Source organism: Spermophilus citellus, assembly GCF_964194105.1.
Source record: "Spermophilus citellus genome assembly, chromosome: 12".
Taxonomy (NCBI): Eukaryota; Metazoa; Chordata; class Mammalia; order Rodentia; family Sciuridae; genus Spermophilus; species Spermophilus citellus.
In genome coordinates this window covers 85,957,433-85,983,516 of record NC_138198.1, presented here as the reverse complement: position 1 = coordinate 85,983,516, position 26,084 = coordinate 85,957,433, and the positions used below count along the sequence as shown (strand labels likewise).

Sequence of the window (26,084 nt, the reverse complement as noted above, 5' to 3'; positions counted from 1 at the left end):
GACTTTTTTCCTTGTGGAAGGACAAGATTAAAAAAAAAAAAAAGGCAGGGGGCTAAGGTGTGACATAGAAAGGTAAAGAGGCACTTTTGTTCTTAATCTCATAGTTTCCTAGAGAGATGGAGTGAGGGAAGAAATTTCACTTTTAGTTCTCTACACTTTAGTTTGAATTTTGTTATTTTATTTACAAGGAGCAGGCATCCACATATTACTTAAGTAATTAAAAGAATATGATGAATTTTAAAAATGAAGTTGTCCCAAAAAAAGTCAAATTATTGTGGCTGAAGACATGTAGAAGGAAAAGCAGCCATAGGATTCCATGTGTTTTGCTATCAAAGTTGTATATACCCTGGACTTCATCACAAATAAGTTTGGTTGGTGCAATACTAAAGTCACCTCATTTTTAGGTGATTGCATTTCCAAATGCCCACTTGGAATCCCTACCTAGGGAATTCATTAGCTCCTTAAATACAAGCTGCCTGAAAGTGAGTTCACCCTGGCAGCTTCTCATTCCCCACCACCACCATGAAGCCCACTCTCCTTCCCGTGTCTCTTGTCTCAGGAAGATGCCAGCATCTGCCATGCTCAGGGCAGGCACCTAGGGTCATTCTGGACTTTTTCCTCTTCTTGGCCTCCTACATACATCCCATCTGTTAATCTGTCCATTTTACCTCTTGGATACTTCTGGAATCAATCTACCCTCTCATCCCACCTCCCTGGTCCCAGGCACAGCAACTCTCAAGACTACTGGGAGTGGCTTCATAATGGTCTTCCCTCACTCATCAACTCTTTGCACCAGGAGGCACTTATTTTAGTTCCATTTTTTTTATTTTGACATGATTATAAATTTATACACACTTGTAAAAAATACAGAGGGAGGGCTGAGGTTGTAGCTCAGTGGTAGGCATTTACCTTCCATGCATGGGGCCCAGGTTCAACCTCAGCACCACATAAAAATACATAAATAAAATAAAGATATTGTATCCATCTAAAACTAAAAAAATTGTTTTTTAAAAAATACAGAGGGATCCCATGTTGCCCAGTCCCCTTCTCCCAGTAGCAACATGTTGAAAAATGATAATACGCCAGCACAACCAGGATGTTGACACTGGTACTGTCAAGGCACAGGACAGTCCCATCAGCACAGGGTTTCCTCTGGTTGCCCATTGATACCACACTCACCTTCCTTTCTCCATCCCCCATCTCCACCCCATTTCCGGCCAGGTGATCATCATCTATCCTGCCAGAAACTCTGCAGGATCTCCCTGTTATTCCTGGAGCAAAGCACTCTATCCTTGCCAGAACCCACGAGGCTGGGACGGCCCTGTCCCTGGCCACTTCACCCAGCTCTGCCTACACATATGCCCTACAGGACTTGCCTTAGCTCCTCAGTCCCCATCTTCTTGCACCCTTAGGAACAGGCCTCTGCCTGCTTGTCTGGTTTGCACTGCTAGTTTCCTGGATTTCATTTGAATTCAGGGCTCATCTTGCTCATCACACCCCCAGGAAATCTTCCTGGGACTGCCCTATCTTAGCTTTCCTGTGCCCCTGACTCTCCATGGCCATGCACAGTACATTTGTAATTTTCTGTCTCTGTTAATTAGCACTAAACACCCAGTTGTAGGTTTGGAGTGCTTTCAGCTGCCAGGGTCAGAATAGCCAATTAACAGTGGCTTAAAGGAATGGAAATTTGTTTTCCTCCCATAAGAAGTCAGAGGTGCATGGTTGTTGGCAGAGCTATCTGCTCAGAGATGTATCAAGGACTAGGACTCTGTCTTTTTGTTTTGCTATCCTCAGTGCTGATGTTCTGGTCTCATGACTGTCACCTCAGAAACAGAAAGTGAGTGCCATAGCTCCAGGCATCACATCTTTATTCAAGGCAGGAAAAAAGCAAAAGGTTCTTTAGTCACAATACTCTATCTTCATCAGAAGGTCCCCCAGAAGACTTCCCTTGGTGGTTCATTGGCCAGAACTGAGCCAGCCACCCGAGCTTCAGAGGAGGCTGAGAAAGTGATAGTTTTCCCTCTTTATCAGTCTCAGTAGTGAGAGAAATAGGTAAGGGGTAGCAATTGTGAATAGCTGTTTGGAAAGCCAGCCATCCCTGTCCGTCACACTTGGTCAATGCCTGCCAGTAAACATGTCGGTACCTGTGGCACAGGCAAGTGCAGGGTTGGGTGAATGAGTGACTCTTACGTTCACACCAGACTCTGACTCATAGCAGCTCACCTGAAACCTGGCCATGTGTATTCTCCTATCTGACTATGAATATGAGTGTTGTGCATACGTCAACTTCCTTACTGCATGTGAGGTTCTTACAATAGGGACATTTTTATGTGTTTCTTGAGGACAATGTGTACTGGGCCCACAGTAATTTTTTTCTTCTCTCTTTTTTTATTGATTCTTTTTAGTTACACATGACAGTACAATCCATTTTGATATAATTATACTAGCATGGAATGTATCTTATTCTAATTAACATCCCAGTCTTGTGGATATACATGATGATGAGATTCACTATGGTGCATTCATATATGTACTGAGGAAAATTATGTCAGATTCATTCCACTGTCTTTTCCTACAGCCCCTCCCTTCCCTTCATTCCCCTTTGTCTAATCTATTGAAATTTATGCAGTTCTATTCTTCTTCTATCCCTCACCCCTTATTGTAGATTAGCCTCCACACATCAGAGAAAACATCAGAACTTTGGCCTTTTAGGATTGCCTTATTTCACTTAGCATGATAGTCTCCAGAGCCACAATAATTTCTGAATTAATTTAAACTGCACAAAAGCAACAAAATCACAGGAGACCAGAAGCTAAATATAAATAGATAATGCACTGCTTAAATCATATAGGACTAAACCAAAAATATGAAGCATCAGTATGTAATATCACCATTCTTAGCAACTTATAAGAGTGAGATATTAATTTATAATTCCTGTTATTAAAGGGGACACAGACTCCAGGGAATCACAAAACAATATGTTGGGAATTACCATTCATTTTTAGTTGCAGCATGTTCCAGAAAATGAGCTAAGTATTTTAAACACATGCTTTGGTTTAATCCTCAGCACATAACCCTACATAGCAGGCATGACTTTTCCTCCAAGAGCATTCAGATTAGACACTGAGGAGGAAAAGTCACCCACATGAAGTCCAGCTGCGACCGATTCCAGAAGACCGTCCCTTGAGGACTCACCCAGTCACAAACCTGCCTAGGACTGGGACAGTCGCTTCTCTTCACTTTGCATATGCTTCCAGAGGTTTTCGGAGCCCTCAAAGGCCTGCCACTCCTCAGTTCTAAGTACAGACCACATCCTTTAATTGGCTAGGTTTGGGGCTGCAGCCCATGCTTGGGGGAAAAATACCAAAAGCATGTCAAAAGAAACTCGCATATCCCCAAGCTTTGAAAGGTTTCCCACGGAACCTCTGGGTGACAGGCCATAAATTAGCTCCACGGTGTTCTGGGACCTGTGAGGAGCAGCAGAAGGTGGGTGGAAGCTGAGGTGGCCATTGAGCTCCTGTGGCCTAGGATGAAATTGTACCCCAGCAGTCGGTCAGTTCATGCTCATCACGAATGCCAAGAGCACCTCCAAGCTCTCTGTCTGTACTTCCTGAACAGTGGGGCATCCCTCCCCTCTGGAGCTTTTCTCTGATCCTGGATAAGGGACATGGCTCTTTTGCATGTGAGAATCTCTTACTGGCTTTGCTCGGTACCACATTGATTACTGGCTTCTCTTTCCCTCCATTGAATGCTTAGTGAACAAGTGCATGAAATCATAGCATTCTACAACCCTTAAAATCTCACTCCATGAATGTGCTGTGTGAACTAGATACCTGCTAACAATTCAGACAATTTCATGTGTTAAAACACCATTTAAATTGTACCCTGGCTTCCACTGAAAATTATTACACTCTGTTTTCTGGTCAGTGATTGCAGAACTTCTCTGAAGTGTTTTATTATGGATATAACAGTCCTCATTCCTTCATTTCCCCTACCCCCAGGTATACTGGGGTTTTTTTCATTTCAATTTTATTACCAACATACAAATATGGATCCATGCATGCATACATGCACACGTGTGTGTGCATGCACGCGCGCAAACACACACACACACACACACAGAGCAGCCATTTCCAATTTCCCTTGAGTCCAGAGTTTTGGTCCTGTTTTTAATGGAGAACCATAAAATTCTCTCTCTCTAGCCTTTTATTTTTATTATTTTTTAACATTTTTTTATTATTAGTTGTTCAAAACATTACAAAGCTCTTGACATATCATATTTCATACATTTGATTCTAGCCTTTTATTTTTAACATCATCTTTAGTGAGTGCCCCACCCCCACAATACTAACATCTCTTGTAATCTCTCTCTGTGACTGCCCACTACTTCTAGATGCAGACAAATATGTTGCCAGGTAATCCCTGACTTACATATCCATAAGTTACAAGTCCCACAACTTACATGGCTATGTTCAAAAATGTAACAACCTTTCAAATATTATAGAAGAACCAGATGTACATTGTAGAAAATTTGAAAATATAGATAAGTAAAACCAAAACTCCAAACAATGCATTCCCCTTTCTCAGATTGCCAATGTTAAAACCTTAAAAGAACAGCCTCCTGGATCTTTTTCCTATGTTAGTTTTTTTGGACAATAATCCACTACTTTTCCATTTTACTAAAATTTTATCTCCTCTAGTACTGTAATCACATGCGAATTTCCCAGATGGATCCCAAAATGTCTTTTAGAGGTAATTTTTCCAAGACAGTATGGCCACATAGTGAATCAGGTTATGGCCCATAATCCTCTTATTATCTGTTTATATGATAGTGATATATGATTCCTGTTTATATGATAGTGATCTGAAAAAGAGACTGGGCCAGGTGTCCTACAAAACATCCCACTTCTAGATTTGCCTGGTTGCCCTGTCATACATAGTTTAGTTCACTAATCTATCCCTTAGTTTCCTGTAAACTGACAGGTAAATGTTTGATAGGTGTAAGTTAAACATTTTGGTGAGAACACCTCTCCAGGTGTGTTGTGAACCTCATGTTCCATCACATGAGCAAACCTGTCCACCAGCCACTGATGATGCTAGGATTGACCATTTAATCAGGATGAGTTACATGTTCCTTAAGCTGAAGCAAAAATGATCTCTGTCAGGCTCAAGAGTTTTTAACCTCACCACTGTTACACATTTGTGACCAAATAATTCTTTGGGGTGGGCCTGTCCTGTGCAACATAGGATTCTGAGCAGTACTCCTGGTATCTCCCTACCAAATGCCAGTATCACCCCACACACATCAGTTTCAACAACCAAGAAGGTCTCCAGACATTGCAAAATCCTCTCAAGCATCAGTGACTGTAGTTGAGAACCAGTTGACTCATGGAAAATGGAAAGAAAATATTTATGGGAGGTATTTACCAGTTTCCCTCATATAATTAGTGGATGTATTCTCCCAGGGGTGGAAACCCCAGGACGTTCTGAGACCTCGGATGTGAGATTTCCTAAAAGCACCGCCATTAACATGGACCTGCCCCTGGTCGTCCAGGATCTCTTTCCCTTTCCTTGGTTCTACAGCGAGACCATCTGATTGGCTCAGCTTGGCTCCAGTGTCTACCCTTTAGCCAATCAGCAGTGGCAACGTATTCAACGTACCCAAGGCTTCTTGGTTTTGAAGGCAGAGTGGTGAACTGGATAACGCCCCCAAAATTTCTTCCCCAGTACCTGAAGGAGTGCCCACCTAGGACTTCTACCCCAGCCCCGGTGTCGGCTGTTGCCATCTAGGATTTCCCTGCCTGATCCAGAGACTGTCACTGACTGGTCCTCCTGCGCACACCCACTTCTCTCCCCGTTGCATTCCCTCAAAAGCAGGGCCAACGAGGAGCGCAGAGCAGCCACCGGGGCCCCTGCCTCACCACTGGGGAGGCACCCGGCCTAGTTCCGGTGGTGTAGAGTCCACGTGAAGTGCCCAGCCAGAGTGGTGCTTCAAAATGCTGATGGATCTGCCTCCAGTCCTGCCTTCAGCACCTGTCATTGTCACCCTTGCAAGCTCTAGTCTCTGTGAGATTCATAGGGTGGGGGCGGAGATAGTGACAGAGCACAGAAAGGACACTTTGTTGCTTCCGTTTCCTTTAATAGCCATTAGGATAAATCTGAGGCTGGACACCCTTCCCCCAGAAAAGCAAGAACAGTCAAAGGAACTGGGAATTGGTGCCACCAGATAGGGGAGGGAGACTCCTGGCCAGAAGTAGTAGTGGGAACAGGTGAACAGGAGGAGAAAGTGGGCCAGTTCCATCCAGGCCTTGAAGAAAAAAAAAATGTCAGCCCATGGCAGTGTTGCAGAGTATCAAAGAACTTTAGAGAACCCAAACCCCAAACACCAACACACCCATGGCGACGGCTAACCTTGTCTGGAGGGGCCTCTTAAAGAAAGTAAGCCCTGCAGAGACCTGTCTTTTCTTATCATGATTGTTCTTTAGATGCTGTTCTGTGAGAAGGGCCTCCAGAGCTCCTGGCTGGTACTGGATGTCTTCCCCATAAGAAGACCCTCTGTGTCCCACAGTACCTCAGTGGCATCTGGCACATAAACATTTTTAAATGAATGAGTGAAGCCGGGAGCAGTAGTGCACACCAGTTCAAAGCCAGCCTCAGCAACTTAGTGACGCCTTAAGCAACTCAGTGAGACCCTGTCTCTAATAAAATACAAAATGGGAAATGAGGCTGGGGATGTGGCTCATTGATTAAGTGCCCTGAGTTCAATTCTCACTATCAAAAAAAAAAAAAGATCTTAAATGAATGAGTGAGTGGTTGAGTTGCCTTTTGAGCATAAGGACATGTCAATCACTATGAAAAACTTCAATCACATTAGGAATTAAATAAGCCTTTGAACAGTTTTGTGTGGTAAGCTAAGTTGTGACCCCAGAAGTCCCAATCCCCAGGCCCTGTGACATGTTACCTTACATAGCAGAAGGGACTTTACAGATGGGATTAGGTTAAGGGTTTTAACTAGGGGAGATTATCCTGGATGATCCAGGTGGGTCCTGTGTAATCACAGAAGCCCTTCTAAGAGAGAGGCAGGAGGCCCAGAGCTAGAAAAGGAGATGTGACAGAGGAAGTGATGTGATTGCTGGCCACACGCCAAGGAATTCAGCAGCCTCTGGAAGCTGGAAAAAACAATAAAAGAGATTTTTTTCCACTAGAGCTTGAGACAGGCAGGCAGCCCTGCTGACGACCCCTTGATTTCAGCCCACTGAGATCCATTTTGGATTTCTGACCTCCCGAACTGTAAGGGTATACATCTGTGTTGTTGTTTTGTTTTGTTTTACTTTGTTTAAAGTATTTTTAGTTGTAGATGGACACAATACCTTTATTTTTATTCATTTATTTTTATGTAGTGCTGAGGATTACACCTAGTGCCTCAAACATGCTAGGCAAGTGCTGTACCCCAGCCCCACATCTGTGTTGTTTTAAGCCACCAAGTTTATGGCAATTTCTTACAGCTGCAGGAGGAAACTAATATGACATGTGTACAGTGTTCCTCCATCCAAGGATATTTTCTGAATTTTATATATTTTATCAAAAAATAAGTTATAAACTAAAAGTTGGTTCTTCGAAAAAATAAATAAGATCGACAGACCTTTAGCCATGCTAACGAAGAGAAGAAGAGAGAGAACTCAAATTACTAACATACGGGATGAAAAAGGCAATATCACAACAGATGCTACAGAAATACAGAAGACAATTAGAAATTATTTTGAAAACCTATATTCCAATAAAATACAAGATAGTGAAGACATCGATAAATTTCTTAAGTCATATGATTTGCCCAGACTGAGTCAGGAGGATACACACAATTTGAACAGACCAATATCAATGGATGAAATTGAAGCTGTCAAAAGACTACCAACCAAGAAAAGCCCAGGACCGGATGGGTATACAGCGGAGTTTTACAAAACCTTTAAAGAAGAATTAATACCAATACTTTTCAAGTTATTTCAGGAAATAGAAAAAGAGGGAGCTCTTCCAAATTCATTCTATGAGGCCAACATCACCCTGATTCCGAAACCAGACAAAGACACCTCAAAGAAAGAAAACTACAGACCAATATCTCTAATGAACCTAGATGCAAAAATCCTCAATAAAATTCTGGCGAATCGAATACAAAAACACATCAAAAAAATTGTGCACCATGATCAAGTAGGATTCATCCCTGGGATGCAAGGATGGTTCAATATACGGAAATCAATAAATGTTATTCACCACATCAATAGACTTAAAGATAAGAACCATATGATCATCTCAATAGATGCAGAGAAAGCATTCGACAAAGTACAGCATCCCTTTATGTTTAAAACATTAGAAAAACTAGGGATAACAGGAACTTACCTTGACATTGTAAAAGCTATCTATGCTAAGCCTCAGGCTAGCATCATTCTGAATGGACAGAAGTTAAAGGCATTCCCTCTAAAATCCGGAACAAGACAGGGATGCCCTCTATCACCACTTCTATTCAATATAGTTCTCAAAACACTAGCCAGAGCAATTAGACAGACAAAAGAAATTAAAGGCATAAAAATAGGAAAAGAAGAACTTAAATTATCACTATTTGCAGATGACATGATTCTATACCTAGAAGACCCAAAAGGGTCTACAAAGAAACTACTAGAACTAATAAATGAATTCAGCAAAGTGGCAGGATATAAAATCAACACGCATAAATCAAAGGCATTTCTGTATATCAGCGACAAAACTTCTGAAACGGAAATGAGGAAAAACACTCCATTCACAATATCCTCAAAAAAAATAAAATACTTGGGAATCAACCTAACAAAAGAGGTGAAAGATTTATACAATGAAAACTACAGAACCCTAAAGAGAGAAGTAGAAGAAGTAGAAGATGGAAAAATATACCCTGTTCATGGATAGGCAGAACTAACATCATCAAAATGGCGATATTATCAAAAGTTCTCTATAGGTTTAATGCAAAGCCAATCAAAATCCCAACGGCATTTCTTGTAGAAATAAAAAAAGCAATCATGAAATTCATATGGAAAAATAAAAGACCCAGAATAGCAAAAGCAATTCTAAGAAGGAAGTGTGAATCAGGTGGTATATCGATACCAGACTTCAAACTATACTACAGAGCAATAGTAACAAAAACAGCATGGTACTGGTACCAAAACAGGTGGGTGGACCAATGGTATAGAATAGAGGACACAGAGACTAATCCACAAAGTTACAACTATCTTATATTTGATAAAGGGGCTAAAAGCATGCAATGGAGGAAGGATAGCATCTTCAACAAATGGTGTTGGGAAAACTGGAAATCCATATGCAACAAAATGAAACTGAATCCCTTTCTCTCGCCATGCACAAAAGTTAACTCAAAATGAATCAAGGAGCTTGATATCAAATCAGAGACTCTGCGTCTGATAGAAGAAAAAGTTGGCTCCGATCTACATATTGTGGGGTCGGGCTCCAAATTCCTTAATAGGACACCCATAGCACAAGAGTTAATAACAAGAATCAACAAATGGGACTTACTTAAACTAAAAAGTTTTTTCTCAGCAAGAGAAACAATAAGAGAGGTAAATAGGGAACCTACATCCTGGGAACAAATTTTTACTCCTCACACTTCAGATAGAGCCCTAATATCCAGAGTATACAAAGAACTCAAAAAATTAGACAATAAGATAACAAATAACCCAATCAACAAATGGGCCAAGGACCTGAACAGACACTTCTCAGAGGAGGATATACAATCAATCAACAAGTACATGAAAAAATGCTCACCATCTCTAGCAGTCAGAGAAATGCAAATCAAAACCACCCTAAGATACCATTTCACTCCAGTAAGATTGGCAGCCACTATGAAGTCAAACAACAACAAGTGCTGGCGAGGATGTGGAGAAAAGGGTACTCTTGTACATTGCTGGTGGGACTGCAAATTGGTGCGGCCAATTTGGAAAGCAGTTTGGAGATTCCTGGAAAAGATGGGAATGGAACCACCATTTGACCCTGCTATTGCCCTTCTCGGACTATTCCCTGAAGACCTTAAAAGAGCATGCTACAGGGATACTGACACATCGATGTTCGTAGCAGCACAATTCACAATAGCTAGACTGTGGAACCAACCCAGATGCCCTTCAATAGATGAATGGATAAAAAAAAAATGTGGCATCTATACACAATGGACTACTATGCAGCAATAAAAAATGACAAAATCATAGAATTTGCAGGGAAATGGATGGCACTAGAGCAGATTATGCTTAGTGAAGCTAGCCAATCCCTAAAAAACAAATACCAAATGTCTTCTTTGATATAATGAGAGGAACTATGAACAGAGCAGGGAGGAAGAGCAGGAAGAAAAGATTAACATTAAACAGAGACATGAGATGGGAGGGAAAGGGAGAGAACAGGGAAATTGCATGGAAATGAAGGGAGACCCTCATTGCTATACAAAATTACATATAAGAGGTTGTGAGGGGAATGGGAAAATAAACAAGGAGAGAAATGAATTACAGTAGATGGGGTAGAGAGAGAAGATGGGAGGGGAGGGGAGGGGGGATAGTAGGGGATAGGAAAGGTAGCAGAATACAACAATTACTAATAGGGCATTATGTAAAATTGTGGATGTGTAACCGACGTGATTCTGCAATCTGCATTTGGGGTAAAATTGGGGGTTCATAACCCACTTCAATCTAATGTATGAAATATGATATGTCAAGAGCTTTGTAATGTTGTGAACAACTAATAAAAAAATAATAAAAAAAATAAGTTATAAGTATGGCCTATTCAAATTCTGGAGTCTACCCATATTTACCTTGTTATTCCATGTACCTGTATAAGGTTTCAGGGAAATTCACCTGTAAAATGAGATCTTGATCTTTGTGCCTTGAAGAATCATTGCAAATCTAAATATATATATATTTATATTTATATATTTATACACACACACACACACACACACACACACACACACACATATATACATATATGTTTTCTAGGATTTTAAAATCACTTAAGCACCACAATAGATCTATGCATAACTGGTTTCCCTTTAACTGAATATGGGGCTAAGCAAGTAACATGAATGATGCTTTCTTAATCAGAAATGATACAAGGGGCCCGAGAGCCTTCCCTGCTGTGCTGCACCACAGTCTTGGGTTCCTTTGCTGAAATCTCGCTCAGAAGGGCTGAAAAGTGGATGGTCTGGATTCATTTCCTTAAGGAGAATCGCTGGTGCTGAAGCAGCTGCCGCCCCTACACTATTTCCAAGTGCCTTGCGAAGAAGAGACTAAAGTTATTTAGAGTTTTATAAAAGCCAAAGGAAAGACACTGTCAGATCAGAACCGAAACATGCAGAAAGACTGAGAGACCAGAAAGGGATGAACCCAGTACCAGAGAAGGCACCATGCTAGCCTCTGAAAGTGGGATTTAGGTAATGAAATTAAATGAGGCTGCTTAAGGGAGGAGAGGAGGCCCAAGTTTCTAAAGGAAGCAGCGATGAGATTGACTGCTCTCTGCAGGGAGTTTTCTGATGAGCCAAAAATGGAAATGTCCCTGAGTTTAACTCTGCAGAAAACGGTAGCACAATAAAAGGGACCTTTTTAGCAATCCAGTTGGCTACGGTTAGAGGCTCCTCGACCTGGGGAGCCTTCCATGGGTGCTCAGCTGTTCTCCCACATCACCCCCACCCCCAGCATAGGCAGAAGCTCTTCCCTGGAAAGCAGACAGAGCAGCACAATAAAGGAAAACCACGGAGTCAGAGAAGTCAAGGAGAGCCAAAGAACTCCTGACAGCTTGCAGCAGTTCAAGGCAAGGCCCCAAGATGTTGTCCAGGGATCAGGTTGACCATGGAGGGCCCTTCTAAGCCTTCGCTATTATAACCACAAATCCTTCAGAAATCACTGAGCAGGACCAAATGTCTCAAAAGGGCCATTAATTTTCTAATTTTCTGAAAGCAAGACTTCAGAACAGTTTGTTAAACATGTGGTTTATGAATTTAGAGGTAAGGAAATGGTGAGGATTCTGAGTCAGCCTAGGGACTTCTAACCCAAGTCCTCTTAGCCTCATTACATTTTATTTTATTTTATTTTTTGAGGGCTGGGAATCCAACCCAGCCCCCAGCATGCTAAGCACACATCTACCACACCCTCACCTTCGGGTTATCCTAGACAAGTTGGTAGATCAGGGCTTTGTTATGGACATAGACACGCAGAATATTAGGGCCAGAAGCACTTTTAATATAATTTGTTTCCCTCATTTTGCAGATAAGAGGACTCGAGCCCTAGACAGTCAAGGAGAATCCCTGGGCAGTATGGAGACTTGGGCCCCTTTCAGAACTCCATGTCCCCTCAGAGTCCACCCAGACATACAATATTTCAACAAATGCCATGATTATGGGCTGGATCATCTTAGAATTACAGGTTTTATAACTGCTTGAAAAGCCGAAATCCAGAGTCTTAATTTCTTATTACTTGAGCATCACCCTGAACAAAGGGCCATACATAGTCCCATCTTCTCAGTCCTTTGAGAAATGATTTACACAGAAGCAGAATAAATGACACAGGTGAGAGGGAGACTTAGGATGCTGGATGAGCGAATCTAGGGTTTCTCAAACAGAATACATTCCAAATCTACAGTGTGAAAGTTAAAGAGTGACAGATAATGAAGGATTCAAACACTTTCACAAGGCCAGGCATGGTGGCCCATGCCTGTAATCCCCAAAACTCAGGAGTCCGAAGCAGGAGGTTCACAAGTTGGAGGCTATCCCAGGCAACTTAGTGAGACCCTATCTCAAAGTGAAAACTAAAAAGGGCTGAGGATGTGACTCAGAGGTAAAGTGTCTTCTGGATTCAATCTCCAGGACCAGAAAATAAAAAAAATAAATAAATAAGAAATAAATAAAATTTTAACAAACACTGAATGAGAAAGAGCTAACTCACAGAAGCTCTTGTGAAAAAGGTTTAGGGATTTCACTGAAAGCAAAACGTGAACTACAGAGTAATGAGATGATGAGAAAGCTGAATTGGCCTTATACTATGTGGTAGGCAGAATAATGGCCCCCGCAAGGGGTACCATCCTAACTCCTGGGAGCTACAAATCCATTACCTTACATGGCAATATGGAATTTTCACATGTGATTAGCTAAGGATCTTGAGTTGGGGAGATTATCCAGGATTCCCCAAGGGTGCTCAATGCCTCTTCTAAGTCAAGAGGGAGGTAGGAGGGTCAGAGCAGGGCCACAGGTCAGGGACAGTGGGCAGCCTCTGGAAGCTGGAAAAGTCAAGGAAGTGGATTCTGCCGTGGAGCCTCCAATGGAAACAGCTTTACTTCTGACTTTCTTCTCTGACCAGAGCTATGAGAATAGATGTGTATAGTTGCGTGTGTGTGTGTGTGTGTGTGTGTGTGTGTGTGGTTGTTGTTGTTTGGTTTGTTTTTTCTGCCAGGAATTGAACCCAGGGGTGCTTAATCCCTGCGCCACATCCCCAGCCTTTTTAAAATATTTTATTTAGAGATAGGGACCCTCTAAGTTGCTGGGGCTGGCTTCGAACACAGGATCCTCCTTTCTCAGCCTCCCGAGCTGCTGGGATAACAGGAGAGCAGCACTGCACCCAGCAGGGTTTATGTAGTTTTAAGCCATTCAGTTGGTTATGGTTTTCCCAGTTGTGATAAGAAACCAACAAGGGCAGCATTGATAATAACAGTGTTAAAGCATCAATCCAGGCCGGTGCTATGAGCTGCACTCACTGGAGCACAGCTGAAATGGCAGGCTCTGTTCTGGTTAGGATATTACCGAGCATGCTGACAAATCAAGGACACGCTGGATGTTGAGCACCTCAGATTCCTAACAAATGAGGCAGAGCTGAAAAGATCAAGTATGTTCCGCCTGAAGAATATGAAGACCAAACAGTCATCTCCGAATTTTCTAAGAGTTGGCAGGTCAGTGAAAGATCAGAATCACCATAACTCTAGAACAAATATGCTGGTGCTACTGTAAGATTTAGATCTTCCTAAGGAAGACATCTGCAGCAATGCCACACCTCACTAGGTAGTGAGTCTCCTGTCCCTGGAAGCACTGCTGAGCAATCAATGTCCAGTGATGTTGAAGGTTCTTCCAGAAGATCAAGGCTGGTCAAGAGGACTGCTCTCAGCACCTTTAAGGTAGCTCTAGAAAGATCAGGCATATTTTTCACAGGAGTCTCAGATCCTTCCTTCTGCTAAAATTTGTAATGAAATCTCAGAAAAATTAAAAGCTGCCACAGAAGTTCTCATTTCTATTGCTTGTGTAAGTCCCACTGCTGGCTTTCCATCTCTTTGGACGCTGTCATCTTGATAAGTAAGTATTTAGGTCAGTATCTCACGGTTGGTGTGATTCATAGATGGCACAGCCTGGGAGTGGGGAGCCAGGTAGGCCAGGGGAACCTGTGGCATCTCCCAACTCCTCCCTAGAAGGCTGGGCTGGGGGCCCCAGTTCTGCCCTGGCTTGAGAGTGGCCACACCTCAGCTTAATCCTCAACTCCTTAAATCCAAACAGTATCTCCTTACAGGTCAGGAGGCTAGGCAGGTAGGAGCATGTACAGGGAAGACTTCAAGAGCAATGGCTTCTTCTCCTGTGGGGAACCAACACTCCTGCATGCCCGGGCTGCTAAGAGGACAGAATAAGAACACAGCTGATTCTGCTGAGTATCCATGAAAGCATCTTCCACCTGGCTCTAGTTTCTCAGTCTGGAACGTGGATCCCCAGCTAGAGGCAAGGTACCTTGTCTCTCCACAAGGTCTTCTCTGGAAATCCTGAATAAAGCTGCTGCTGCTGCTGCTGCTGCTGCTGCTGCTGCTGCTGCTGCTGCTGCTGCAACTGCTTGATTTGCAAAAGAAAGAACAAAGTACAACATGAAAATAGTTCCCCTGTGGCCATCCTCAGCTCCAGGTGGCCCACGCCATGCTCTTGGAGGCATCAGGCCACAGGTTTACAGCACTGACTCTCATGCAGGCCCCAGGCACTGCCCGCCAGCTCCGGCCCATGCAAGGAAAGCAGAGATACCTGTGTCACTTGATTAAAACATTCTCAGTCAACATGTCTAGACAAGTATCCACTTATCAAACACCCAGAAATGATTGTGACCATAGCTACGTTTAGACATAATATTGACCAGCTTGTTAACATTGTCCCTAAGTTGCTGCCTCCCACCCCCGTTCTGTTTTGTCTTCTGATCTTCTCCTTCAGTGGCTTGTGTATTTTAATGCCTATTGGATTTCTGGCTTTAGTTCAATCATCTTTTTTTTTAATGCTAGAGGAAAAGAAGCCCTATCCAAAAACTGGGTGACTGTGCTCTCAGAAATGGACAAGTTCCCTTTTTGCACCTGTAACTTGCAGGTGTCAGGGTTTAATGTTTTCATTGCTGGCTTTCCATGGCAGCACCGACAGAGGGCTTGCAGGCAGGGCAACGATGGCCTTCGCATCTCCAGCTGCCTCCCCTAAACCATCACAGATCAGCACAGGTTTAGGCAAACACTGCATGCTTGCTCCCGGGAGCCCCTCCACAGCTGTCTCCAGGCCCGCTCCCTCCATGCCCCGGCCCCATGCCCTCCCATGGTGGGTTCTGAAGCTGCCACTGAAGGTGACAAGAAGTGTGGGCTTTGGTGACATGCACATTTGCACAGCTGTGCCCAACCTTAGGGTATGAGTTCTATCCAAGAGGAAACGGGGATTCTCACCAAATCAAACTTGAAGTGCCCAGAGGCATTTTTCTACTAAAAGAGAAAAGTTTGGGGTGAATCCTTTCACATTTCAGTTTTTCGCCTGCAAAATGGGAATGATAATGGTTTCCTATTGACTGGGCCAGTCTGAGGACTTCGGACTTAATTCCTGTGAAGTACTAAGGAGCCTGCCAGGCCCTACTCCCCATAGCTCCTCTTGTCTTCACTGAGCAAATAAATGCAAATCGAATCTTTATAAATATGTTATATGTGAAAAATGTACACCTAGATTTGACTATTGAAATAACGACAGAGGTGAAAAAGTATCAGCTGTTAAATGTGGATGTTTCTGGTACTTTATGTTTGTATCTTGCACTGTGAAATGCCTTTTTATTCCCCACCCCAGGACTATACTTTGTTATATGAAGAGGCCAAATATTTTCAACTTCAGCCAATGTTGTTGGAGATGGAAAGATGGAAGCAGGACAGAGAAACGGGTCGCTTTTCACGGCCCTGCGAGTGCCTCGTGGTGCGTGTGGCCCCAGACCTCGGGGAAAGGATCACACTCAGCGGTGACAAGTCCTTGATAGAAGAAGTGTTCCCTGAGATTGGCGACGTGATGTGTAACTCCGTCAACGCGGGCTGGAATCACGACTCGACACATGTCATCAGGTTTCCACTAAATGGCTACTGTCACCTCAACTCAGTCCAGGTACAGCAACACCTGCTGTGTGCCATCAGATGACACTTTTAGTGCTGTTGCTTGACTTCACCTTGCTAGCATCTTTCTTCCCATGAACCAAGACACTCATGTGGGAGGGTGATAATTCTTCCCTCTTTAGCATTCAGTCAGTCAGTCACACATCTTCATTGAGCACCCACTGTGTGCCAGGTGCTGGTATAAGCACTGAAGATAGAGAAGAGAACAAGATAGACAGCAGCTCTATATTGGTGGGGTGTGGTGGGGGTAGACATTGATCAACATCAATATTGTCCAAGTAGCAGTTAACAGGGTATCTCAGGTAAAATGTTCCAGGGAGAGGGATCAGCAATTCTGAAGACCCCAAAGTGGGAACGTGCTTGGCATATTGAAGAATATCAGGAAAGCCACTAGTGTGGCTTGAAGAAAGTGAATCAGGGAGAATGGGTGAATGCTGGGACACAAGGCCAGCAGTGACTGGGGAAACTTGCAGACAGCCCCAGAGAAAGCAGTGAGCACTCTAGATTTTTTTTCCTTTGGTTTCTTTTGGTTTGGGTCATTCACAGATGTGAGTCCAATGGAAAGCCATTGGAGGATTTTTGAACAAAAGAGTGACCTGATGTAGTTTGTATTTTAAAACAAATATTCCTTCAGCAAGTGGAAAAGAATAGAGGCAAGGAGACCAGTTAGAAAGCAGTGTGCCAAGAAGTCATTGAGAAGTATTTGACTCTGAGTATTTTGAATGGAGAGCTAGCAAGGGTTTCTGACCAGGACTGTGGGTGGCAAGGCAGAGCCCCGGATGCCCAAGCTTCTTGACAGAGGAACTGATGAGTGGAATTGCCATTTTCTGAGATGGAGAAGGAGACCTGGGCTGGGATTCAGAACTCTGGTTTATACCATGTGAGGGGCCCCAGCCTTAGGCGCTGATAGGTGCTGTCATCGTCATACTAACATGTGCTGAGATCTGATGCTGCCCTCCTGGGCAATGTCCAGAGTGTGCCTTGTCTTCTTATCAACAACCCTAACAAGTAAGCCTGCTAATCCCCCCGTCTTGCTGCAAGAAAACAGACATGTTTGTTTCTTGACTGCAGATCAGTGTGACACGAAACTATTTGAGGTCCTTGGAGTGAGGGTTTGGCTTTCTCCCCCTCTCTAAATTTGCAGCGGGCCCATGACTTCATTCAATATCTAGCTAACAAAACTTCTCCCGAGCTCAGACTAGAAACACTCAGTAGAGCAGGCTGCCTCTGGAGGATTGTTCCACAACTATTTATAATTTTTAAAATGTATGAGCAGATGTCTGAGAGCAGAACAGAAGAAAGCGCTGGCAGAAAATGACCCACAAGCATGCTAGTGGAAAGCACATACTCTCATCACAGCTCCAGCAGGAGACATTCACATTCTCCCCTGTGTGGATGGCGCCCCCTGGAGGTGTTTGGCTGCATTGCCCTGGCTGAACAGCCTCTGTGGCTTCTAAATGCCTGTAAAGCCCACAAAGCCTTCCCCTTCCCATGCACCCCGCCCAGGCCCAGGTTCTCCACCAGAGCCCTAGGAGGACCAGAACCACTCAAAACCAGGACAGCAAGTCCGTAGTCCCCACTCCTTGGCCTTGAACCTTTTCATCAGTTCATGTGCTTGACGCATTTCCCAGATCAGATGTGAAAATGTTCATCTGCGTTAACATCATCCTACAACAGGGCCATGACCCACTCTTGCTTCCTGCTTCAACCACCAAGAAACAGATGTCTGCCTGCCGGTACTCAGAGACTTTGGGATAAGGTGTCTGATGCCTCAAATGCCACTGAGTTATTTAACATTCTCGAATGGTAGCTAAATCTAAGCAATTTTGCTGATGAGTTGGTATTTAAAAACTAATAGCATCAAAAGCTATTTGCATTATATTGAAATGAGTACTTGGCCACATTCAAGGTAAAATTGGATCATATGGGATAGTTATCATATTATGTGTATTAGAACCCCTGGGGAGAAAAATACTAGGGATTTCTTTATATTAGCAATTTAGTGACTATAACAACACTGAGAGAAAAACAGGTCTCAGAAATTATATGCATTATTGTTTACAATTTCTTCATCTTTAAATTTCTTCTCCAAATAATGGCAAAGAATCCTTCCAGAAAAAGCAGGAGCATCTCTTGCTGGCAGGCTATACTTATGCTTCTGCTGGAGAATTCCTTGGAGTAGACACTTTTACACCTTTTTATTCACCTGTTCCCAATGCATATCTTGATTTTGAACTTGAATTATATTCTTCATGCTGCCCGTAGGCTGGCTGGCACTTATGTGCATTTTGAATTTACCTATGGAGCCCTGGCCTCATGGTTGCCCACACTTGTAATCCCAGAGACTCGGGAAGCTGAAGCAGGAGGATTGCAAGTTCAAAGCCAGCTTCAGCAACTTATCAAGGTCCTAAGCAACTTATCAAGACCCTGTCTCAAAATTAAAAACTTTAAAAAGCCTGGGGATATGGCTTAGTGGTTAAGTGCCCTTGGGTTCAATCCCTGGTACCAAGCAAACAAACAAACCAGAATAGATCCCTGCACATAGAATATTTATTTAGATATTTAGAAGGACTTGGGAGTTTTCCTAATTTGCCAGAATTTGAGGTTTTAATTTTTAGAAAACATACTCTCCTGCTCTCCAATCTCATCTAGTCAGCTGTTTTCAAGGTAGCAGGTTACGTTCCATATCGAGGGAGGAAACCAAATAAATAATATTTTTTAAAAAGTAGGAAGGGGGCTGGGGATGTGGCTCAAGCGGTAGCGCGCTCCCCTGGCGTGCGTGCGGGCCCCGGTTCAATCCTCAGCACCACATACAAACAAAGATGTTGTGTCTGCCAATAACTAAAAAATAAATATTAAAAATTTCTCTCTCTCTTTCTCTCTCTCTCCTCTCTCACTCTCTCTTTAAAAAAAAAAAGTAGGAAGGGGTCACTTTATCATTGACTATATTTTGAGAGTTATTTAATAACACTTCACTTCATTCCAAAAACAAGTAAAGCAAGGTATTTTTAAAAAATTATTTTGGTGTCCTCTTGTCTATAGAGTGATGTAGAGCAATTTAATTATAGGCAGAACCCTGGCAGGGAACATTTACAAGCCTAACATTAGTTAGATTCCTAAAGAAACAGAATGCTTTAGGTGAGTTTCCTGTGCTTCTGCCTATCTAGAGTTGCAAGTACTGTTTCCTGCAATTAAGAGTATCAGACATGTAGTGACAAATGCAGGGATCTTTCTGGCACTAGGTATTTGATTACAAAATTAAAGATTAGATCATCTGACTTATGTGAGAATTTTAGAATGTCTAATGGATATATTTCCTACTACATAATCGGTGCAATTTTTCTTCTCTCCTGAAATGCATGCAAAGCAATATACCTATTTTAAATACCACGAACAGAGAACAATGTAGACAGCAGCTCTATTGTTGGTGGGGTGGGGTAGGGGTTGATATTGATCAACATCAATATTGTCCAAGTAGTAGTAAGAGGAAAAATAGTAGTAGTATTCTTTATCACCTCATAGAATATAATTTTGAAATGTGAACTTTTTTTTTTAACAAAGAAGGCAGCATTGCATATTCAAAACAAAACAAAACAAACAAAAAAAACAATGGGATTTGAGGCCAAACATACTGGACTTGGAAACCCAGTTCCATTACTTCCTTACTACTCATGAGTCTCATTTTTCTAATCTGTAAAATGGAGCTCTTAGCACCAACTATTTGTAATTGGTATGTGAAAAGCAAGCATGCATGTTTTAGGTATTAGAATTTTTGCTCCCTCCCTCCTTGCCCATTAATCCAGGATCTTCCTTTGAGCGTAGAAATGCCAAAGGAATAAGGGTGGGCTAAGGTGGCCTAGACCTGCACGTGACCTCCAACTTTGGAACCATCCTTTGGTGTGTTTATGTCTTCAAAGAACTTACCTCACCCCTAATGAGATGCTTGTCCCTTTGCAGGTCCTCGAGAGGTTGCAGCAAAGAGGATTTGAAATTGTAGGTTCCTGCGGGGGAGGAGTGGACTCATCTCAGTTCAGCGAATATGTCCTTCGGCGGGAACTAAGGCGGACGCCCCGAGTACCCTCTGTCATCCGGATAAAGCAAGAGCCTCTGGACTAAACAGACATATTTCTTATGCAAAAAAAAAAAAAAAAAAAAAGGAAAACATACACAACAAATAACGCAATCAGAAAAGGGACATTATGTGCAGTTGGGACAGCAAACCAAGTTCTGGACCTAAAATTGAATAAAAGACACATTTATATCCAATAGAGATCACACCTGTATTCATATGGGAACAATTGGAATAGTGATATCCTCAAGGTGTAAAAAATATATAAATATATATATATGTCAAAAGGTAGGAAATGCAAAAAAGAGAGAAAAACATTTTTTAAAAGGTGATAGCTACAGTCGGTGCTGATGGCCGTGAAGTGTCCTGGGCCTCTCGAGGCCTCTGACCAATAAACAAGCCATGAGCGGAGGACACAGTCTCCTTACAGTTTCCATTGCCAATAGCCATCCATTGTTTCTTTTTCCTTTGTCTTTCTTTTTCCTTTTTTAAAAAAACAAAAACCGACAAAAAAAAAAAAAAACCCCACCTTGAATGGAGTTTCTTTTCGTAAGGAGGTTTCATGTCTCTTTAGGCCGGGACCAGGCAGGATTTCAGAGGAACTGTCATGAGCACATTGCATTGGACGTAGACATGACATTTTAAATGTAGTTTGTACAGGAGTGACACTTTTTGTCCGCCTCACAGATGTGAACTTTACTTTGTTTTTAAACTGATCAGTTTTGCAAAGGGGCCAGAATTCTTACTTGTTAGAGATGCTCCAGTTTGAGTCCGCTGCTTTCCTACAATTTTTCAAATTTTATAATGTATTAAATACAATAAACTCTGTTTAAAAAATAAGGTCTGTGTGAAACACACGTGTTGGGGTGAGGCTGCATTCAAATGAAATTTTTCCTTTTCTCTGTGTTGAGCATCGGAAGAGAGGCCTTTCTGGTGGGGCTGGCTTTGCAGTCAAAACCCATCAAAGGGCTATGATCAACTGTTCTAGACCTTTCTCTTCCAACTTAGCAACTGTTGTTTCCTATGCTTTGTTATTCTGCCTTGATGAGCAAGATAAAACTTCCTCATCTTTTTTGTTTTGTTTTGTTTTTTTTGTTTTCTTGTGCTGGGGATTGAACCCAGCCTCTCACTCAAGCCAAGGGTGGGTGTGCTTTACTACTGAGCCAGGTGAGATTTTCAGTTTTACCTGTTTGGGTCATCTATGACTATAGATACAGAGCAAACCACACCAAAATTTAGTGGCTTATAACATTTTTAACCTCTCTCGTGATTCTATGATTCTTGTGTGCTAAATGGCCTTGGCTGGATTGCTTCCGCTCCATGTGATGTCATGGGGAAGGTGTGATGTCATCTGGGGGGTGTGATTGGGCCAAGGTGTCTAGGTTGGTTCACCCAGATGGCTGCCAATCATACTGATTGTTGGCCTCTGTGCAGCTTGGGCCCTTCCCAGCAAGAAGGAGTGACCCAAGCATAACAGTGTTCCAAGATGGAGGAACAGAGAAGCCACAGTCCTCTTGAAGGCTGGGCCTGGGCCTGCGTTCCACTGGCTGAACAGACACCCAGCCAGCCCAGACTCCAGGAGATGCAAAATAACACCCACCTCCTGCTAGGACAGTAACAAAGAATTGATGGCCAACTTGGATCTAGTAACACCGTCTTAAAAAATGATCAAACTAGGACATTGTGGCTTTGGAAGAAGTAGAGAAAAACCTCAAGGTCAGAGTAATCATTTTATTATCAGCCCGAGAGGTAAGAAACCCGAGCTTTCAATATCACTTTGGAATTAAGTCCTTGGTTTTTCCAAGGTATTAGTGACTCTGGTTCCTCTATTAGCCCTCCCTCCACCATTCTCCTTACTTCCTCTTCCTCATTCCAGACACTTAAAATAACCTGGCATGCTGCTAAGATTGACAGGTAAACTATAATGTGTTTCTGCTGCAGAGATGCTCCTGTGGTGATGGGCTATTTCCATCCTGAACTTACTTTCTTTTTTTAAATTAAAAAGTCTCTGCCTGAGGACACCAGTAATGAAAATATCTCTGGCTTCTGAAACTAAGAGTAAGCTGTTAATGGCTCCTATCACTCCCCGGAACACAGAGGCGGCCCAAACACTGAATTTCTTTAATGACTGCCAGCCAGGATGCCACATCCTTCTGTAATTTCCCATTATTTGAGACTAATACACCACTGTCTCAGATGGGAAGGGCCAGGGCTGCTCTACCAGCTGCTCTTTCATCCACATCCTACTGAAAGCCTGAACTTTCCCTATGATTTTATTAGCAATCCATTCTCATTAGGGAAAATATCACAAAATCAATAAAGCCAGGGCCCCACTTCGGGACCCTCCTGGTTGCAGTCATCAATTAACATTTACCCAGCTCTCCCTGCATGCAGCTGGCATTGTCCCAACTAAACACGTGTCCTCCACAGAACTGTGTGCTTTAGCTGTGAGCAGCCACTGTGTTTTTAAGCCCATTTATACAATTACAACCCACGCGGACATTTTTTTTGTACATAAACTCTGATCCAATGCAATGGAGCAAACATCTTATTTGTAATTTTCACAATTTTTAGGTCTTGGAGCGTAGAGATTTCCAGAAAACAAAGTACTTCAGGAAAAAGTACATACCTGTAATCACAGGTGGTTTTGGTTATTTTTGTTATTTGTTTTGTTTTTGTTTTGTTTTGTACTAGGGATTGAATCCAGGACACTTAACCACTGAGCCACATCCCAGGCCCTTTTTGGTGCTTTATTTAGAGACTAGGCCTCACTGAATTGCTTAGTGTCTCCCTAAGTTGCTGAGGCTGGCTTTGAACTCACAATCCTCCTGCCTTAGCCTCCTGGATTGCTGTGATTACAGGTATGTACCAATCCTCTTGCCTCAGCCTCCACTAGGATTACAGGTGTGCGCCACCACACCCAGCTTTTTGGCCAAATATATTTGTTTAGGGCAAATAAACCACCAATCCTGAGACTGTTAATTTCTAAAAAAGACTTATATTGAGACAGGGTCTTACTAAGTTTCTCAGGCTGGCCTTGAACTTGTGATCCTCCTGCCTCAACCTCACAAATTGCTGTGATTGTGTACCACCACACCCATCCCTCTAAAAAGTACTTCAGAAAAATATAATAGAGCAAGCCACCTTTAAACTGGTTTCTAAATATTAGATGAATTTCCATATAGTGTAGCAATAGCCATCTATTAAGCATTTGCTATGTTAGGCCTTGTACTAAGCACTTTAACTACATTAACTTATTTAATCTTTGTGACCACATCAGAGGCCATATTACCCATACTTCTTTGCTAAAGTAACTAAAACTTTGAGAAATCAAGTAAATGATGTAAAGGCTAATAATGTTTAGTTAAGCTTTTTTTTTTTTTAAGGAAGACCCAAAAACTATAGTATTTTTTCAAAAGTAAGTTTTCATGTTGTTTTAGGAAGAATAGGTAGATTATTAATTGCATTTTCTCCATGAAATAGAAACGTATTCCTATGCTTAAGTATTTTGAGCATCCCTTACAATATATCAGGCACTCACTTTGGGTGGTACTATGATCATGTCATGGTTTCTGTCATAGATTGTACATCTAGAGGCAGAATTAAGGAATGTATGTACCTGACTATAGTCCAAAGGCTGTTGGGACATGTCTCTTCGTCTTTACAAATCAAGGATTATGCCAAATGATAAAGGATCACATCTAGTTGGGAAATTTGAAAAATCATCCTTGAGGAGGTGCCACATGCAAGAAAGGGACAATAGAGGAGGGCAGGGGCTTTGGGCTGGGAAAAAGGCAGGATCCGGTCATGCTATGGGATGCAACTGGATTTCCCTGGGACCCAGGGAAAGATGGACTAGAAAAGGAAGGTGGAATCCACTGGAGCTGGGGAGCGGGAGCTGATCTTGACTGACAGGTGTGAGGGCATCCCAGCAGGTAGCTCTGTGGATAGCCATCTAGGGAATCTGCAGGCTTGATTGGCTGAGAACAGTGTGTTGGTGACAGCGGCAGTTATGGGGCTATCTCCTCTGTTCATGACCTACAGAGAGGCTAGGAGCTGATGACTGTTAAAATGTATGAGAAAATAAGCCATCAGCTTGGCTGTCCAGACCACAAGCTCAGACACATACAGCAGCCAGAAAGTCACGTAAATTAGCAGAAGGCAGAAAACTACAGCTTATGCCCCCCCCCGACTCAAAGAGGCTGCCCTCCCCAACTCTAGTAGACCATAGTCGTAAGAAAATAGGGTTCTGTGCACTGAAACGCATTTTCCTTCAAAACCTGGAAATCCAGATTTTTGTGTGAAATATCTAGGTATGTAAATATAGGAATGCTTTTTAAAAAATGCGTAGAGCAAGCAAGACATCTGCAGACTAGCAGTTTGTAACTCAGAGTTATGAAATAATAAAACAATTTTAGACAGTCTAGATGAATCCCACTTGGGTGGAATTGCATGGTAATAGCAAAAGAACTCACTTGCTTAAGGATATAACCTTTATTTAAGGAAAAAAAAAAAGAAAGGAAAATAAATTTGGCAGGGGATGGTGGTACATGCCTGTGATCACAGAAGTTCAGGCAAGTTCAAAGCCAGCCTCAGCAACTTAGTGAGGGCCTGTCTCAAAATAAAAATGGGGCTAAAGATGTGGCTCAGTGGTTAAGTGCCCCTGGGTTCAGTCCCCCTACCCACCCCCCCAAAATTTTTTTTGATGCTAACTTTAAGTCATATTTTATAATCATAAAGATTTAAATCCTAGCCTGTAACATAGTAATAGTAAACCACCCTTATTGAGTGCTTATGTGCCAGGCACTGTGTTAAGGGCTTACAATGTTCTCTCTTTTAATCCTCAGGGAAGGTCCAGGAATTCATTATTTTTGTCCTAGTTTTACACTTGAGAACACTGGCAAGTAAAAAAAATGTATCTATCTATCTATATATCTATATCTATCTATCTATCTATCTATCTATCTATATATATATATATATATTTTTTTTTTTTTTGCCAAAGTCCACAAACACATGCACACCATGTTAGAGTAACACCTTGGACTCAACACTTTCTGGTTTGCTAACTCTTGCAAAAAAAAATTTTTTTTTTGTTCTGTTACTGGTCACCTGCAGTAACTTACTGGTTATGGAATGGGAAACACATTCATGACCCACTAGTGTTAACATCCAAGACAAAAGCTCTGAAACTTCTTGTCTCCAACTCTGTAACTGTCCAGCAGCTCCTCTTATTGGAAGTCTACCATGGGTTATAGGGTTATGTTGGTATTCCCCAAACTTGTCCTGTCTTTTCTTTCATTCTTTGATGCTGAGATTGAACCCAGGGATGTTTTACCACTGAGCTACATTCCCAGTCCTTTTTATTTTTTGAGACAGGGTCTTGCTAAATTGTGGAAGCTGATCTTATACTTCTGTCCCTCCTTCTTCAGCCTCCCAAGTTATGGGATTATAGGTGTGCACCACCATGCCAGCAGTTGATCGTTAAAAGCATTTTAACAACAACAACAAAGAAGTCATTTGTTAGAGGTATAGATTCCATCTCACCAACTCCCTCCACCCCTCTTCCCATGGATTTCTGAATCTC

The 26,084-nt window shown here is 42.3% G+C and overlaps 1 protein-coding gene across 3 annotated transcripts in view; it reads left to right on the top strand.

The window, feature by feature from the left end:
* KCTD1 (potassium channel tetramerization domain containing 1) overlaps positions 1-20,697 on the top strand; it is a 100,655-nt gene extending 79,958 nt beyond the window's left edge. For 2 of the 3 annotated variants that reach the window (XM_081263496.1, XM_081263494.1), the window contains exons 4-5: positions 16,115-16,420; positions 20,386-20,697. In XM_081263496.1, the coding sequence (XP_081119622.1) occupies positions 16,115-16,420; positions 20,386-20,544 (465 nt within the window). In that variant the 3' untranslated portion in view covers positions 20,545-20,697. The remainder of the gene's footprint in view (positions 1-16,114; positions 16,421-20,385) is intronic. The other variant, XM_081263495.1, reaches the window with a different exon arrangement.
* Positions 20,698-26,084: the final 5,387 nt, after the last annotated feature.